This window comes from Salvia miltiorrhiza, chromosome 4 (assembly GCF_028751815.1).
Source record: "Salvia miltiorrhiza cultivar Shanhuang (shh) chromosome 4, IMPLAD_Smil_shh, whole genome shotgun sequence".
Classification (NCBI taxonomy): Eukaryota; Viridiplantae; Streptophyta; class Magnoliopsida; order Lamiales; family Lamiaceae; genus Salvia; species Salvia miltiorrhiza.
In genome coordinates, this window is record NC_080390.1 from 16,662,237 (window position 1) to 16,680,338 (window position 18,102).

At 39.6% G+C, this 18,102-nt stretch overlaps 1 protein-coding gene and 1 long non-coding RNA gene across 2 annotated transcripts; both read right to left on the minus strand.

The window, feature by feature from the left end:
- Nucleotides 1-678: 678 nt before the first annotated feature.
- Nucleotides 679-1,923, minus strand: LOC131019858 (uncharacterized). Its single transcript, XR_009100502.1, has 2 exons — nt 1,548-1,923; nt 679-946 (listed from the first exon to the last, which is right to left on the minus strand). It is a non-coding gene; the product is annotated as an uncharacterized LOC131019858 (long non-coding RNA).
- Nucleotides 1,924-8,387: 6,464 nt separating this feature from the next.
- LOC131023078 (uncharacterized) lies at nt 8,388-10,492 on the minus strand. The gene is made up of 3 exons (XM_057952620.1): nt 8,873-10,492; nt 8,514-8,662; nt 8,388-8,427 (listed from the first exon to the last, which is right to left on the minus strand). Exons 1-3 carry the CDS (start codon nt 10,490-10,492, stop codon nt 8,388-8,390), a joined length of 1,809 nt encoding a protein of 602 aa, XP_057808603.1.
- Nucleotides 10,493-18,102: the final 7,610 nt, after the last annotated feature.

Sequence of the window (18,102 nt, forward strand, 5' to 3'; positions counted from 1 at the left end):
TTAGTCAAAACAAGGTATAAAACTCAAAATTGACTCAACTAAGGCCTAATTTCAGCCACCCTAACATAACCCACGAAAATTATAAGATAAAACAAAATAAAAGACTCTATTAAATCAGCCCACATATGCAACGTAACTTGGGCCTCCATGGCATGCATCATTCCCCTCCTCTTGAAAGGGATTTGTCCTCAAATCCAAGTCGTCAATCCAAATGCCGGGATCAAAAATCAAATTTTCGTTCCTTGCATTAATTGACTGTTGGACCATAGCTTTTTTCCCTTGTGCATTATTCTTCTTCTTCGGCTCTAACTCTGACTTCTCTTGAACCTTGAACAGCAACACAATGATCAACCTCTCCTCCTTCACAGCCCACATCCAATCACAAGCCCTTGCAAGAAATGACTTCTGCATAAACCCAATCTCCTTTTTATCTATGGGCTGCTCCTTTTCAACGCCCTTAGCTTGCGTCAAAGCCTTTGCCTCCATGGCATGCATCAAAGTCCAAAGAATCAAACTAGACTCGACTCTTTAGAATAAGATTTCTAGGGCCAGAGCGAACGAACCGCTCTGATACCACTCTGTCACAGCCCACTATCCCAATGACGGGTTAACCGGGGTTATGACTTGGGGTGAACAACGAGTGGGAACGGAAATGGACAATTACTTAACACATTAAAGTATGGAAATGTCACTCATAGATAAAATGCTAGGATCATATATGATCATTTGGATACTTATGAAACATACACATAAAGGAGAACTGATTAAGGTGGTTTATCCAATATCACGTGTCACAACTTCATAACATAGAGTTATCCTAATCAAAGTGTTTTGCAGCGGAAAACGTGTGAGATATACATATGAAGATGTATACTCAAGGTTACATTTCTTGAAATGATCAAAGGAACACCCGCTCAACACCATTCCATTCCATCAGCTGCTCAACCTGCACATTTAGAAATACATGCAGGGCTGAGTATAAAAATACTCAGTGGACAAATGCCGAAAAAAATACAATCATGCATACATATATAAATTGAACTGCCATAACAGTAACACACAGGGGTTTTCTTGAAAGACCTGCGCTTACTAAAACATTTCTTTCATTTTCATAAGATTGGCCGGCCGACCCATTTTCCTTCATATGATCCATATCTGTTCCTTTTTGTCATGCGCCGGGAAGGAGGCCTCCTTACCACGGACGCCAAGACCGGTCGCAAGCGACTCGTGGTCTCCATGAGTGTACACGTTAACCCTAGCTAGCGACCTTTGTCTAGCATAGGATCCCAATTGGATTTCCTTTAAAGTTGGCGAACCAACACAGATAGGATTCATATAAAAACATAAACATTTTTGGCAGTCAATCATTTCATAAACATTTCGTTTCATAAGAGCCATTTTCATTTTCATTTCATAAGAGTCATTTATCATTTGGGCATAATAATAAACTGAAATTAACAGTTAAAATCATCTCATGCATATATTCGTATAAGAGGCCTACGACACGCAGGGGATCTCTATATACGTATAGTAAAAGTAATGCCCACCTCAAACGTTCTTAAGCTAGCGTGGAGTCGCTTCTTCTTCGGCTTCACTTCCTGTCGCCCGGACCTTTATTGATGAAGAGTCGGTAAGTTCGTGAAGAAAATTGTCACAAGACAAAGTCTAATTCTACGTGCCTAGGGTATCTTTTAGTGTTTTAGGGTTCTAGCATCCATAATTCATTTCGATTAAAACACTCAAAAACCAACATAACATCGACTAACCACATAATATCACGTAACCACATAACAAACAAAATAAAAGAATTCAACATCCTTAAACTTAATATCATTTAGAAATTCACATGTTCACATAAGAGATAATAATCATGCACCGTCTTATAACATTCTACACATTTCATTTCCATGTAAATGAATACGAAATTCCATTATTCATTTATAAATGACTTAAATAAGCATTTTAAACTCCATTAAAATGGAATTGATTTAAAACATTTTAATCCTTTTAAAATCCATACTCATAAACCCTTAACTCATGCTCTATCTCATTGATATGGATAGAAGTGGACGAAGGACCCGTTGGATATAATGACCCAAGAACCCGACGTATGTGAGTAGGCAGCGGACTCCCTAGATCGAGAATCTAGTTTGATCAACCCCAAAGAGCGTAGAAACCACGACCCGTTGGCTATATAAATCAACCAAGAACCTCGGTATGGATGAACGCCACAAGACCTTGCTCAAGTGTCTTGATAAGTTCTAAAACAAGTAAAAAACTCAACAAAGAGAATTCAACTCACTAAGCATAAGCAATTTTCGTTTATATCAATGGTGTCTCTAATACAAGTGATTTACATGCCTATTTATAGGCTCAAAGGGTCTCTTGAGAGCCCCACTCCTTACCACTACTTAAAACCATTAAAAAGGCACATAAAATCACAAATGTAACTCCAAAACACTTGGTATGTCTCTTGGACACCAAAAGTCACTTATTAAACATCAAAAAAAGTAACTTAAAATGAGCATTTTGTGGGCTGCACCCATTTGGACGAAAATGTGGACTTTATTCTTCAATTTGGGCCTCCAAAATATGATAGCTTAATGAGCCCAAACTTCAAGTAGCATCAAGCCCACCAACTTGAATAATATTCACCATTTGGCCCATTGTAGAATTGTCTTGGACTTGGGCTTTAATTTCACCAACTAAAAGCATCATGGACTCCTTTATTCTTTTGGCTCTAGCTCTTGTGATTGGCCCACTTTGAATAATCAAAGGATCCATCTTGTCCTTGGCCAGCTTGGACGCGTCTCCATCATTCCCTTCTTCTTCAAGTGGATTCGTCCTCGAATCTAATTCACCAAAATAAGGAGACAAATCAGCAACATTGAAAGTAGCACTTACATTATACTCACCTGGAAGGTCTAGTTTGTAAGCGTTATCATTCACTCTTGCAACCACTTGGAATGGTCCATCTCCTCTTGGCTGCAACTTGGATTTTCTTTTTGAAGGAAATCTCTCCTTTCTCAAATGTAGCCACACCCAATCTCCCGGCTCAAATATGATTTGCTTTCGGCCCTTGTTGGCTTGCTTGATGTATTGCTCCGTTCTTTTCTCAATATTGAGTCTCACCTTTTCATGCAGCTTTTTCACCATTTCAGCTTTGGCTTTCCCGTCAAGACTTGCACGCTCCTCAATTGGTATTGGAATTAGATCAAGTGGACTCAATGGATTAAAACCATAAACAACTTCAAACGGAGAAAAGTTAGTAGCAGAATGAACACTTCGATTATAAGCAAATTCAGCAAACGATAAGCAATCTTCCCAAGTTTTCAAGTTCTTTTGAATCAAAATTCTAAGTAATTGAGACAAAGTTCTATTAACTACTTCAGTTTGACCATCAGTTTGAGGATGACATGTAGTTGAAAACAGAAGCTTAGTTCCCAATTTATTCCAAAGCACACGCCAAAAATGACTCACAAACTTAGCATCACGATCACTCACAATTGTTCTTGGAACTCCATGCAAACGAACAATTTCTTTGAAAAACAAATCAGCAATGTGAGTTGCATCATCACTCTTATGACATGGAATGAAGTGTGCCATTTTTGAAAATCTATCAACAACCACAAAAATTGAATCCTTACCCCTTCGTGTTCTAGGCAAACCCAAAACAAAGTCCATGGAAATATCCTCCCAAGGTGCACTAGGAATAGGTAATGGTTTATACAAACCATGTGGATGTGATTTTGATTTAGCTTGCATGCAAGTTATGCATCTTCCACAAATTTTCTCAACATCAACACGCATTTTAGGCCAAAAGAAATGTTCATGCAAAACTTCCAAAGTCTTATGAACACCAAAATGTCCCATTAACCCACCCCCATGAGCTTCACGAACAAGCAATTCACGCATGGAACACTTAGGAATGCACAATTTATTTTCTCTAAATAAATAGCCCTCATGCTTATAGAACTTATCAAATGCAGCATGCTCACAAGCTAAATATATAGAACCAAAATCAGAATCATGGGCATACAATTCCTTAATTGACTCAAAACCAAGAAGCTTAGAACTCAAAGTAGTGATCAAAGCATACCTTCGAGACAACGCATCAGCCACAATGTTTTCCTTCCCTTTTTTGTACTTGATCACATATGGAAAAGATTCAATGAATTCCACCCACTTAACATGTCTCTTGCTAAGCTTACCTTGACCCTTGAGGTATTTGAGAGATTCATGATCCGTGTGAATTACAAACTCTCTTGGCCACAAGTAATGCTGCCATGTTTCCAAAGCTCTTACCAAAGCATATAACTCTTTGTCGTAGGTTGGATAGTTCAATTGAGCTCCTTTCAACTTTTCGCTAAAATAAGCAATTGGCTTTCCATCCTGCAACAAAACAGCACCTACTCCTACTCCAGAAGCATCACATTCAAGCTCAAACATTCTATCAAAGTTAGGTAATGCAAGAATAGGAGCAGAAGTTAGTTTTTCTTTAAGGAGATTAAAAGCATGTTCTTGTTTTTCCCCCCAATGAAAACCAACATCTTTTTTCACTATCTCATTCAAAGGTGCAGCAATCGTGCTAAAATCCTTAACAAATCTTCTATAGAAGCTAGCGAGACCATGAAAACTTCTAACTTGTGCCACATTTTGAGGAATTGGCCATTCTAACATAGCTTTCACTTTCTCTTTTTCCATTTCAATTCCATTAGCACTCACAACAAAACCAAGAAAAACAACTTTATCCATGCAAAAAGAACACTTTTTAAGATTAGCATACAATGATTCTTTTCTTAAAGTGTCTAAAACAGCACGCAAATGATCAAGATGTTCTTCAACATTTTTGCTATAGATCAAGATGTCATCAAAGTAAACAACCACAAATTTTCCAATGAAATTTCTCAAAACATGATGCATCAATCTCATGAAAGTACTAGGTGCATTAGTTAATCCAAAAGGCATGACTAACCACTCATACAAACCATACTTTGTTTTGAAAGCAGTTTTCCATTCATCTCCTTCTCGAATTCGAATTTGGTGATAACCACTTTTCAAATCAATTTTACTAAACACAATTGCCCCATATAACTCATCAAGCATATCATCTAGCCTAGGAATAGGATAGCGATACTTTACCGTGATCTTGTTAATTGATGCAGCCCAAGGTTCGTTGGTGCAAGACCCGGTGCATGTTCCTGTTGGTCCGGTTACAAGAGCACGAGCCAAGAAGTTCAAGGAGAGCTTGATGAGCTTAGTTCAAGAAGTGTGGGCTCAAGAGTTGATGAAGAGACCCATTGGAGTTGGCGAATTGAGCCCGTGCTTAATTAATCTCATTACATGCGAGTGGGCCGAAGCTTGAAGATTTTAATTATTTTGAAGACTTCATTTATTTATTTCAGTCTTGTTATTTTCGCAGCCCATTAGTTTAAAGGGCTTTGTTATTTTCGAATTAATAAGGGCCTTGTTTGGCAGCCTTGTGAATTTCGAAATTAGGGCTTCTTTTTGCTTGTTAGTCAAGTTAGGTTTAGTCTTTACTTTGCCTATATATAAGGCTTTGTGTTGGACGAAATTTTCAGCTACCTTTAATCAAATTGTGAGTTTTTATTCTCTCTTGAGAGTTTCGAATTCTTCTTGATTTTTCCAAGACGAATTCAATTTATCGACGTAACGGCGAGATCAACCAACCCTCGTCGGGTGTCATTCAGCGTCCCCGAGTTGCTGCGTCAACTGCACGTTGGGGTTTAGGGATCCGTTCGCCTAAATCATTCCGTGGGTTAGATTCAGAGGTTTTGGGATTTCCATCCTTTCCGTTCCAGTTCAGTCTTCCGCGTGTGTTGTGTTCGATCGATCGGCAAGGATCGTATCATTTGGTATCAGAGCCTCATTTTAGCAGCGTTGCAGCACCCTTGACGGAAGTCATCAAGAAGAATGTGGAGTTTAAGTGGGGCAAGGCGCAAGAGGATGCTTTTCAGCAGTTGAAATACAAATTGACCCACGCCCCGGTATTATCTCTTCCTAATTTCTCCAAATCTTTTGAGATTGAATGTGATGCTTCTGGTGTTGGTATTGGTGCAGTATTGATGCAAGAGAGACGACCCATAGCGTATTTCAGCGAGAAGCTCAACGGGGCGACGTTGAGTTATCCCACGTATGATAAGGAGCTGTACGCATTGGTGAGAGCTTTGCAAACGTGGCAGCACTACTTGTGGCCCAATGAGTTCGTCATTCACACGGATCACGAGTCATTGAAACACTTGAAGGGGCAGCACAAGTTGAACAAGCGGCATGCGAGGTGGATGGAGTTCATTGAGACGTTTCCCTACGTCATCAAATACAAGCAAGGTAAAGAGAATGTGGTGGCTGACGCACTTTCTCGGAGGTATGCCTTGATCTCTACCTTAGATGCTAAGTTGCTTGGTTTTGAGTGTATCAAGAGTTTGTATGAGCATGATGCTGATTTTGGTGAGATTTATCTAGCATGTGCGAGAGCTGCGAGTGGAGAGTATTTTAGGCATGATGACTATCTTTTTAGGAAGAATAAGTTATGTGTTCCTAAAAGTTCTTTACGTGAGTTGTTATTGCTTGAGTCTCATGGTGGGGGTTTGATGGGACATTTTGGCATTGCTAAGACTTTAGCTGTTCTGCATGAGCATTTCTTTTGGCCTCATATGAAACGTGATGTTGAGAGAATTTGTGGTCGATGTGTTACATGTAAACAAGCTAAGTCTAGGGTGAGTTCCCATGGATTGTATACACCATTGCCTATTCCTACAGCACCTTGGATTGATATTTCTATGGATTTTGTGTTAGGTTTGCCTAGGACTAAGCGTGGTCGAGATTCCATCTTTGTGGTTGTTGATCGATTTTCTAAGATGGCACATTTTATTCCATGTCATAAATCTGATGATGCATCTCATGTAGCTGATCTATTCTTTAGAGAGATTGTTAGATTGCATGGCATGCCTAGGACTATTGTTTCTGATAGGGATTCGAAGTTCTTGAGCTACTTTTGGAAGACTTTGTGGTGTAAGTTGGGTACTAAACTTTTGTTTTCTACTACTTGTCATCCACAAACTGATGGTCAAACAGAGGTAGTGAATAGGACTTTGTCTACTTTGCTTAGAGCTATTATCAAGAAAAACATTAAGTCTTGGGAAGATTGTTTGCCTCATGTTGAGTTTGCTTATAATCGTTCTGTTCATTCTGCTACTCAATTTTCACCATTTGAGATTGTGTATGGATTTAATCCTTTGACTCCATTGGATTTATCTCCCTTACCTGAGCATGAGTATACTAACCTTGATGGCAAGAAAAAGGCTGATTTTGTGAAGCAGATTCATGAGAAGGCAAGGCTGAATATTGAGAGGCGCACGAAGCAGTATGCCGAGCAAGCCAACAAAGGACGTCGCAAAGTAGTGTTTGAGCCCGGTGATTGGGTATGGCTGCACATGCGCAAGGAAAGGTTTCCATTGCAGCGGAGATCCAAGTTACTTCCTAGAGGCGACGGGCCATTTCAAGTGTTGGAGCGCATCAATGACAATGCCTACAAGTTGGACTTACCAGGTGAGTATAATGTGAGTGCTTCTTTTAATGTGACTGATTTGAGTCCTTTTGATGTAGGTGATGCTTTGGATTTGAGGACAAATCCTCTTCAAGAGGAGGGGAATGATGCAGCCCAAGGTTCGTTGGTGCAAGACCCGGTGCATGTTCCTGTTGGTCCGGTTACAAGAGCACGAGCCAAGAAGTTCAAGGAGAGCTTGATGAGCTTAGTTCAAGAAGTGTGGGCTCAAGAGTTGATGAAGAGACCCATTGGAGTTGGCGAATTGAGCCCGTGCTTAATTAATCTCATTACATGCGAGTGGGCCGAAGCTTGAAGATTTTAATTATTTTGAAGACTTCATTTATTTATTTCAGTCTTGTTATTTTCGCAGCCCATTAGTTTAAAGGGCTTTGTTATTTTCGAATTAATAAGGGCCTTGTTTGGCAGCCTTGTGAATTTCGAAATTAGGGCTTCTTTTTGCTTGTTAGTCAAGTTAGGTTTAGTCTTTACTTTGCCTATATATAAGGCTTTGTGTTGGACGAAATTTTCAGCTACCTTTAATCAAATTGTGAGTTTTTATTCTCTCTTGAGAGTTTCGAATTCTTCTTGATTTTTCCAAGACGAATTCAATTTATCGACGTAACGGCGAGATCAACCAACCCTCGTCGGGTGTCATTCAGCGTCCCCGAGTTGCTGCGTCAACTGCACGTTGGGGTTTAGGGATCCGTTCGCCTAAATCATTCTGTGGGTTAGATTCAGAGGTTTTGGGATTTCCATCCTTTCCGTTCCAGTTCAGTCTTCCGCGTGTGTTGTGTTCGATCGATCGGCAAGGATCGTATCATTAATTGCTCGACAATCCATGCACATTCTCCACGATCCATCTTTCTTGGATACAACAATCACCGGTACAGCACATGGACTCATGCTCTCACGAATCTTTCCTTTCTCCAACAACTCTTGGACTTGCCTTTGGATCTCTTTAGTCTCTTCCGGATTGGCCCGATAAGCTGGTCGGTTTGGTAGAACAACTCCGGGAACAAAGTCGATTTGATGCTCAATACCTCTTAAAGGAGGTAATCCACTTGGTTCTTCCTCGGGAAAGACGTCCTCAAACTCCTGCAAAAGAGACACAAAAGTACTAGGCAAAGATGGGGTTAGTTCGTTAGTGCTAAAGAATGACTCTTTGTACACCAAAATGAACACACTCTTTTCTTTGACTATTGCACTCTTTATTTCTTTTGTTCTCACATAAAAATTCTGTTTTTCTTTTCCCTCACTCTTGCTTTTCTCTCGACTCTTTTTTTCACTCGACTCTTTTTTGACTACCTCACTTTTATTGCCCTCAACCTCACGAGCTCTCCTTGCTTGAGACAATTTCTGCTGGTCCTCTTGAACTTGTTGAGGTGTCAAAGAAACAAGCATGATGGATTTGTTGTTGTGCTTGAAGGTGTAGTGATTGCGAAATCCATCATAGGTCACCCTTCGATCAAACTGCCATGGCCTCCCCAAAAGAATGTGACTAGCATGCATTGGCACCACATCACAAAGAACTTCATCTTTATAATTGCCAATAGAAAATGAAATTAGAACTTGTTTGGTCACACGAATTTCACCACATTCATTAAGCCATTGTAGCTTATATGGATGAGGATGCCGTTCAGTTTTTAAGTTCAGTTTCTCCACCATCTCGCCACTTGCAACATTGGTACAACTACCACCATCAATAATTAACATGCAAACTTTACCTTGGACTAAACATCTTGTGTGGAAGATGTTCTCCCTTTGTTCTTCCTCCTGTTTGATTTGCACGTTTAGAGCCCTTCGAACCACCAAAAGCTCACCATGTTCCGGTACAATCTCCTCCAATTGTTCATCATCTTCATCATCATCATCATCATCATGTTCACTTTCAGATTCGATTTCTCCATTCGGCTTCAAGACCATCACCCTTTTGTTTGGACATTGAGATGCAATATGTCCAACACCTTGACATCGAAAACATTTGATATCTCTATTTCTAGTAGAAGATGTAGAATTAGAGATACCTTTGCCCTTTTCGCCTTCGTTGGACTTGAATTTGGACACATCATTTTGAGGTTTAGAGGCTGCCCCAAAATTTGACTTAGACGAAGTCCACTCCTTCGACTTTGAAGATTGAGAACTTGTTGGAAAATTCCTTTGAAAGGTTCCCTTCTTCTTCAATTGCCTCTCCACTTTCATGGCCATGTGAACCATATCCTCCAGCTCCACATAGTGTTGTAGGTCAACGATGTTTGCAATCTCCTTATTCAGCCCGCATAGGAATCGAGCCATGGTTGCCTCTCTATCCTCATCAACATTTGCCCTAATCATGGCAATCTCCATCTCTTTGTAGTACTCATCAACAGATTTAGTACCTTGATTCATAGATTGTAATTTTTGATACAATTCACGAAAATAATGAGAAGGTACAAATCTCTTACGCATTATGCTTTTCATTTCCTCCCACGTGGAAATTGGTCTCTCTCGATAGCGCCTTCTATTTGTTGTCAATTGATCCCACCAAACTATTGCATAATCAGTGAATTCAATTGCAGCAAGTCTAACCTTCTTTTCCTCGGAGTAGTTGTGACACTCAAAGATGAGCTCCACCTTTCTCTCCCACTCCAAATAGGCTTCAGGATCACTCCTTCCTTGGAATGTTGGGATCTTCAATTTGATGCTTCCCAAGTCACCATCAACTTCATTTTGATGTCTTCTTCTTCTACCTCCTCCTCGCCTTTCATTTCGATGTGTTGATGTACGATCATCTTCTCCTTCGCTCTCTCCTTCCTCCTCATTCCTCGGTGGTGCTTGAAATTCCAGCCTCTGCAATCGTTCTGTTACATTTTCCATAACAGCTCCAAACCTTGCAAATTGTTGTTGCATGGCTTGCAATGTAAATTCAATAGGATTTGTGTTTTCCATGACCTCACAATTCACTCGTGTATCACACAAATATATCCTCACACAAACACTCGTGTATCACTCGTAGGCTTTTACCACCCCTCAAATAAACTCACCACTCAATGCCTTTTACCACTCAATTCTCGTTTGTAAGAATTTCAAATGAACTAAAACAAATCAAGAAAGAACAAGACAAGTAAAATTCACCAAACTTCAGCCTTTGGATGCAAGAATTGATATTTTGGAACAAGTGTGTGAAACTCCTAAGGAAAATTGAAGTGAAATAGAAATTTTGGATTTTTTTTTGGATATATATATATATATATATATATATATATTTTTTTTTCGTTTTTTTTTAGTTTATATGAAGTAACAACAATGGAAAACAAAAGGATATTGGAACTTTGCAGATTTTTTTTTTTTTGCAACTATTTTTCTAGGACAATGAGGATGAATATAAGAGATATATGAAAGGATGAAGAAAATAAAAGATAAGAGTTTGGATCAATACCAGATTGCTCTGATAACCAAATGATATGGATAGAAGTGGACGAAGGACCCGTTGGATATAATGACCCAAGAACCCGACGTATGTGAGTAGGCAGCGGACTCCCTAGATCGAGAATCTAGTTTGATCAACCCCAAAGAGCGTAGAAACCTCGACCCGTTGGCTATATAAATCAACCAAGAACCTCGGTATGGATGAACGCCACAAGACCTTGCTCAAGTGTCTTGATAAGTTCTAAAACAAGTGAAAAACTCAACAAAGAGAATTCAACTCACTAAGCATAAGCAATTTTCGTTTATATCAATGGTGTCTCTAATACAAGTGATTTACATGCCTATTTATAGGCTCAAAGGGTCTCTTGAGAGCCCCACTCCCTTACCACTACTTAAAACCATTAAAAAGGCACATAAAATCACAAATGTAACTCCAAAACACTTGGTATGTCTCTTGGACACCAAAAGTCACTTATTAAACATAAAAAAAAGTAACTTAAAATGAGCATTTTGTGGGCTGCACCCATTTGGACGAAAATGTGGACTTTATTCTTCAATTTGGGCCTCCAAAATATGATAGCTTAATGAGCCCAAACTTCAAGTAGCATCAAGCCCACCAACTTGAATAATATTCACCATTTGGCCCATTGTAGAATTGTCTTGGACTTGGGCTTTAATTTCACCAACTAAAAGCATCATGGACTCCTTTATTCTTTTGGCTCTAGCTCTTGTGATTGGCCCACTTTGAATAATCAAAGGATCCATCTTGTCCTTGGCCAGCTTGGACGCGTCTCCATCACTCATATTCTATCTCTTTACTCAACTCTATATAAACTCTCCACTCATCTCAAATCCTTAAGTTCAAGGATAGGTTTCAAGAAAATCATGGTACTAAGTCTCGATTTATCTCTCATATAAGGCTCGTCTAATCTCATTCAAACGCATAGACAACACAATCACATAAGGCACATAAGAATCACAATCAAACATCATTAAAACATGCTCTGTTTTTACACTGACTCAACTTCAAAATATAACCTGTTCTGACTCCGACACCTCCTGGACTCGAGACTCATACCAAAAGAAAGGTCTTCGAGTCTAGTTTCATATAAAAAACAGTGGAGTCAAAAACTCCAAGTATTGTAGGAGATATGACTGTTTTACTACAGTCTACCATATTCGGCAGTTTTGAGCAATCGAAAACTTGGATTTTTGAAAAATAGTAAGTGTTGTCAAACTGGGCTCAAATTTGGTGGATATCTAGCTAACACAATAAGGTTAATGCCATAAAATATTGGAAAGCTAGATCACACAGGAAGCTACTTAAATGAATGACTCTTTCCCCTGCTCTCTGAAACTCTCGGTAGTACTGTGCAGTTTCGGTTTTGTATTTTATAAAAATAGTAAACGAAGTCCAAATGACTTGAAATTTTGCCGGTGTGCTTAAGACTCTCAAATATACTTACCATAAAATTGTCATGGTGTTTAAGTAACAAAAACCCCTCGAAACAGTAGGCCAGTGCATGATGAAAATGACTCCGAACTCCATCACACAAGCAAACATGCTCAACTCAACATTTCTTCAAAGCAAACTCATCAAAGCTCATTTTAAACACTTATAGCATTCAAAAAAAAAAAAAACATTCAAGTACAACATAATATTCATCATACTCAAACATGATCTCATTCACCACATAATTCATTATACACATATAGATACACATATATGTCATCCTCTTCCTCAAACTAACACTTTTCATTTCATTCAAAATTCACAATTTAATCATGCCATAGTCCTTTATAAAGTCCAATTAGCATATAGACATCATTAATCCAAACATTGATCTCATAATTCAAAAATACCCAAATCCTAGTAAACTAACTCAAGCAATTTCACATATTGATACGATCCTTGCCGAACGATCGAACACAACGCACGCGGAAGACTGAACTGGAACGGAAAGGATGGAAATCCCAAAACCTCTGAATCTAACCCACGGAATGATTTAGGCGAACGGATCCCTAAACCCCAACGTGCAGTTGACGCAGCAACTCGGGGACGCTGAATGACACCCGACGAGGGTTGGTTAATCTCGCCGTTACGTCGATAAATTGAATTCGTCTTGGAAAAATCAAGAAGAATTCGAAACTCTCAAGAGAGAATAAAAACTCACAATTTGATTAAAGGTAGGCTCCAAATTTCGTCCATATGGTGGCCTATATATAGGCAAAGGCTAAACCTAATATAATAAGGAAACAACTTAACTACCAAGCAAAGAAGCCCTAATTCGAAAATTAACTGGGCTGCCAAACAAGGCCCTTATTTTCGAAATACCAAGCTGAAAACTATGGGCTAAAAATCCGAAAATAAATAAAAACATAAGTCTTCAAAACATATAAAGTCTTCACGCTTCGGCCCACTCGCACTTGATGATATTAATTAAACTTGGGCCGACTCCACCATCTCCAATGGGTTTCTTCATCAACTCTTGAGCCCACACTTCTTGAACTAAGCTCATCAAGCTCTCCTTGAACTTCTTGGCTCGTGCTCTTGTAACCGGACCAACAGGAACATGCACCGGGTCTTGCACCAACGAACCTTGGGCTGCATCATTCCCCTCCTCTTGAAGAGGATTTGTCCTCAAATCCAAAGCATCACCTACATCAAAAGGACTCAAATCAGTCACATTAAAAGAAGCACTCACATTATACTCACCTGGTAAGTCCAACTTGTAGGCATTGTCATTGATGCGCTCCAACACTTGAAATGGCCCGTCGCCTCTAGGCAGTAACTTGGATCTCCGCTGCAATGGAAACCTTTCCTTGCGCATGTGCAGCCATACCCAATCACCGGGCTCAAACACTACTTTGCGACGTCCTTTGTTGGCTTGCTCGGCATACTGCTTCGTGCGCCTCTCAATATTCAGCCTTGCCTTCTCATGAATCTGCTTCACAAAATCAGCCTTTTTCTTGCCATCAAGGTTAGTATACTCATGCTCAGGTAAAGGAGATAAATCCAATTGAGTCAAAGGATTAAATCCATACACAATCTCAAATGGCGAAAATTGAGTAGCAGAATGAACAGAACGATTATAAGCAAACTCAACATGAGGCAAACAATCTTCCCAAGACTTAATGTTCTTCTTGATAATAGCTCTAAGCAAAGTAGACAAAGTTCTATTCACTACCTCTGTTTGACCATCAGTTTGTGGATGACAAGTAGTAGAAAACAAAAGTTTAGTACCCAACTTACACCACAAAGTCTTCCAAAAGTAACTCAAGAACTTCGAATCCCTGTCGGAAACAATAGTCCTAGGCATGCCATGCAATCTAACAATCTCTCTAAAGAATAGATCAGCTACATGAGATGCATCATCAGATTTATGACATGGAATAAAATGTGCCATCTTTGAAAATCGATCAACAACCACAAAGATGGAATCTCGACCACGCTTAGTCCTAGGCAAACCTAACACAAAATCCATAGAAATATCAATCCAAGGTGCTGTAGGAATAGGCAATGGTGTATACAATCCATGGGAACTCACCCTAGACTTAGCTTGTTTACATGTAACACATCGACCACAAATTCTCTCAACATCACGTTTCATATGAGGCCAAAAGAAATGCTCATGCAGAACAGCTAAAGTCTTAGCAATACCAAAATGTCCCATCAATCCCCCACCATGAGATTCCAGCAATAACAACTCACGTAAAGAACATTTAGGAACACATAACTTATTCTTCCTAAAAAGATAGTCATCATGCCTAAAATACTCTCCACTAGCAGCTCTCGCACATGCTATATAAATCTCACCAAAATCACTATCATGCTCGTACAAACTCTTGATACACTCAAAACCAAGCAACTTAGCATCTAAGGTAGAGATCAAGGCATACCTCCGAGAAAGTGCGTCAGCCACCACATTCTCTTTACCTTGCTTGTATTTGATGACGTAGGGAAACGTCTCAATGAATTCCATCCACCTCGCATGCCGCTTGTTCAACTTGTGCTGCCCCTTCAAGTGTTTCAACGACTCGTGGTCCGTGTGAATGACGAACTCATTGGGCCACAAGTAGTGCTGCCACGTTTGCAAAGCTCTCACCAATGCGTACAGCTCCTTATCATACGTGGGATAACTCAACGTCGCCCCGTTTAGCTTCTCGCTGAAGTACGCAATGGGTCGTCTCTCTTGCATCAACACTGCACCAATGCCAACACCAGAAGCATCACATTCAATCTCAAAAGATTTGGAGAAATTAGGAAGAGATAATACCGGGGCGTGGGTCAACTTGTATTTCAACTGCTGAAATGCCTCCTCTTGCGCCTTGCCCCGCTTAAACTCCACATTCTTCTTGATGACTTCCGTCAATGGTGCTGCAACACTGCTAAAATGAGGCACGAATCGCCTATAGAAGCTAGCAAGTCCATGAAAGCTTCGAACTGCTGCAACATTCGTCGGCGTTGGCCACTCTTGGATAGCTCGTATCTTCTCGTCATCAACCTGTACACCCTGCGCACTAACAACAAAACCAAGAAACACAAGCTTGTCCGTACCGAAAATGCACTTCTTAAGGTTAGCAAACAACTTTTCCTTTCGAAGCACATCCATAACAGACCTCAAATGTTCAACATGCTCATCATGATTCTGGCTATAAATGAGGATATCATCAAAGTAGACAACAACAAATCTGCCAATGAAAGCACGCAAAACATGATTCATAAGACGCATGAACGTACTAGGCGCATTAGTCAAACCAAAAGGCATAACTAACCACTCATACAAACCAAGTTTTGTCTTAAAAGCAGTTTTCCATTCATCACCTTCCTTAATCCTAATCTGATGGTATCCACTACGCAAATCGATCTTGGAAAAGACACAAGAACCATGCAACTCATCTAGCATATCATCTAAACGAGGGATAGGATGGCGATACTTTACCGTGATGTTATTTATGGCTCGGCAATCACAGCACATCCTCAAAGACGAGTCCTTCTTTGGTACAAGTAGAACGGGTACCGCACAAGGACTCAAACTCTCCCTCACATGCCCTTTGGCCAATAACTCGCCAATTTGCCTCTCCAACTCCTTTGTCTCCTCCGGATTGGTTCGGTAAGCTGGTCGGTTCGGCAGTGTAGCGCCGGGCACAAAGTCAATCTGATGCTCAATCCCTCGAATTGGTGGTAAACTGTCGCAGCCCGAAATCCCGACACTAGTGATAGTGGGGTACGAGTATCGATACGACTATTTTTAAAGAATAAAAGATAAGAAGAATAGGTCGAACATCAAGCGGAAGCTCACATCAAAGCATGCTAAGGAAAATATTATTAATTGAACCCAAGGGTAAAATCGTCAACGTCGTTATAACTTTTTAATTATCAGGAATTTCACGAACAAAAACAAAACAGGTATAGCTTATTTTTCATAAGGAAACATAATATGCAGAGTATCGCAGCAAAAGGCGAACCAGTTACATGTATGGAGACACATAACCGTGAGTATATTACTTGATTTATATTTAAAGTAACTTCACAACAAGACTTTATCGATAAAAAGGAAATACGATAAAGTAAATACGTCATCTAACGATCCCCCACCAGCACCAGACCAATCTCACTCCTTGCTTAGCCTGCACATTTAGAAATACATGCAGGGCGTGAGTACATAATACTCAGTGGGCAAATGCCGAAAAACAAGAAAGGTGCTCTTAGAGCTATAAGTTTGAAGCTTGCCACATCTCAGCAATACACAGAAATAAGTTAGTATCAATGAATCTGTGCATGCAGTTTTCATAATCAACATCATAAATAAGTAACTGCGCAGTTTAAACATTCATCATGTATGTACCACTTCCACTACTCATCATCAAAGGTACTGAGAAGTAGGCCTCCCTCTCAAGTACCGTGACCGGCCGACCCGAAGACGGCTCACAGTCACCTCTGTGCACAAAATCCCGCTTGTGGCAGGACCGAATTCGTCTCATCAGTAGAGGGTAACACACAAGCTCAACATCAAAAATTGGCAAGTCAAACAGTTCTCAAATATCATTTATCTCAAAACATTTGTTAATCTCATAACATCATTATATCATCAAATCATTTTAGAAAACTCGGATAATATATTTATACTCAAAATATTGCCCACCTGAAGACCTTACTCAAAAACTCCCGTCAAAGTGGAGTTACTTACTTCCTTGCTCTGCTCGTGTCTTCAGGGATCATCGTCATCATCGAAGGTTCATGTCATAAAATGAATCCCGATTAGAAACTCAACGACAAAAACTCATGCCTCAACTCATGCTCTATATTATATTCTATCTCTTAATCAACTCTACATAAACTCTTTACTCATTTCAAAACCTTAAGTCCAAGGATAGGTTTCAAGAAAATCATGGTTCTAAGTCTCGATTCATCTCTCATATAAGACTCGTCTAATATCATTCAAAACACTTAGGCAACACAATCACATAAGGCACATAAGAAAATACCATCAAACGTCATCAAGACATGTTCTGTTTTTACACAGACTCGACTTCAAACTTTAACAAGTTCTGACTCCGACATCCCCTGGACTCCAGACTCATACCAAAAGAAAGGTATTTGAGTCTAGTTTCATTTAAAAAAAAGTAGAGTCAGAAACTACAAGTGGTTTGAGAGATATGGCGTTTTTACCAAGGTCTACCATATTCGGCAGTTTTGAGCAATCGGAAACATTGATTTTTTTAAAATAGTAAATGTTGTCCAATTGAGCTCAAATTTGGTGGATATCTAGCCCATACAGTAAGGTTGATACCATAAAAATTTGGAAATCTAATTCACACAGGAAGTCACTGAAATGAATGACTTTGTCCCCTGTTCTCTGAAATTCCCGGCAGAAATGTGCAGATTTGGTTTTGCATTTTATAAAAATAGTAAATCAAGTCCAAATGACTTGAAATTTTACAGAGGTGCTCAAGACTCATGTAGGGACATTATGTAAAATTTTCAAAGCTTTTTGATATCGACAAACCGTCGATCACAGTAGGTCAGTAGCCTACGAAAAATCACCAAAAATTCATTCCCAACTCTTAATGCTCAAATTAACATTTATACAAAGCAACCACATCAAAACTCATTTTAAGCACTTAAA

Coding starts and splice junctions, on each gene's coding strand:
- LOC131023078 (XM_057952620.1), bottom strand. CDS start 10,492: ATGGAAAACACAAATCCTATTGAATTTACATTGCAAGCCATGCAACAA. Junction 8,663..8,872: donor TTGAGGGCAATAAAAGTGAG/GTAGTCAAAAAA, acceptor TCTCTTTTGCAG/GAGTTTGAGGACGTCTTTCC. Junction 8,428..8,513: donor GAGACTAAAGAGATCCAAAG/GCAAGTCCAAGA, acceptor TATCCAAGAAAG/ATGGATCGTGGAGAATGTGC.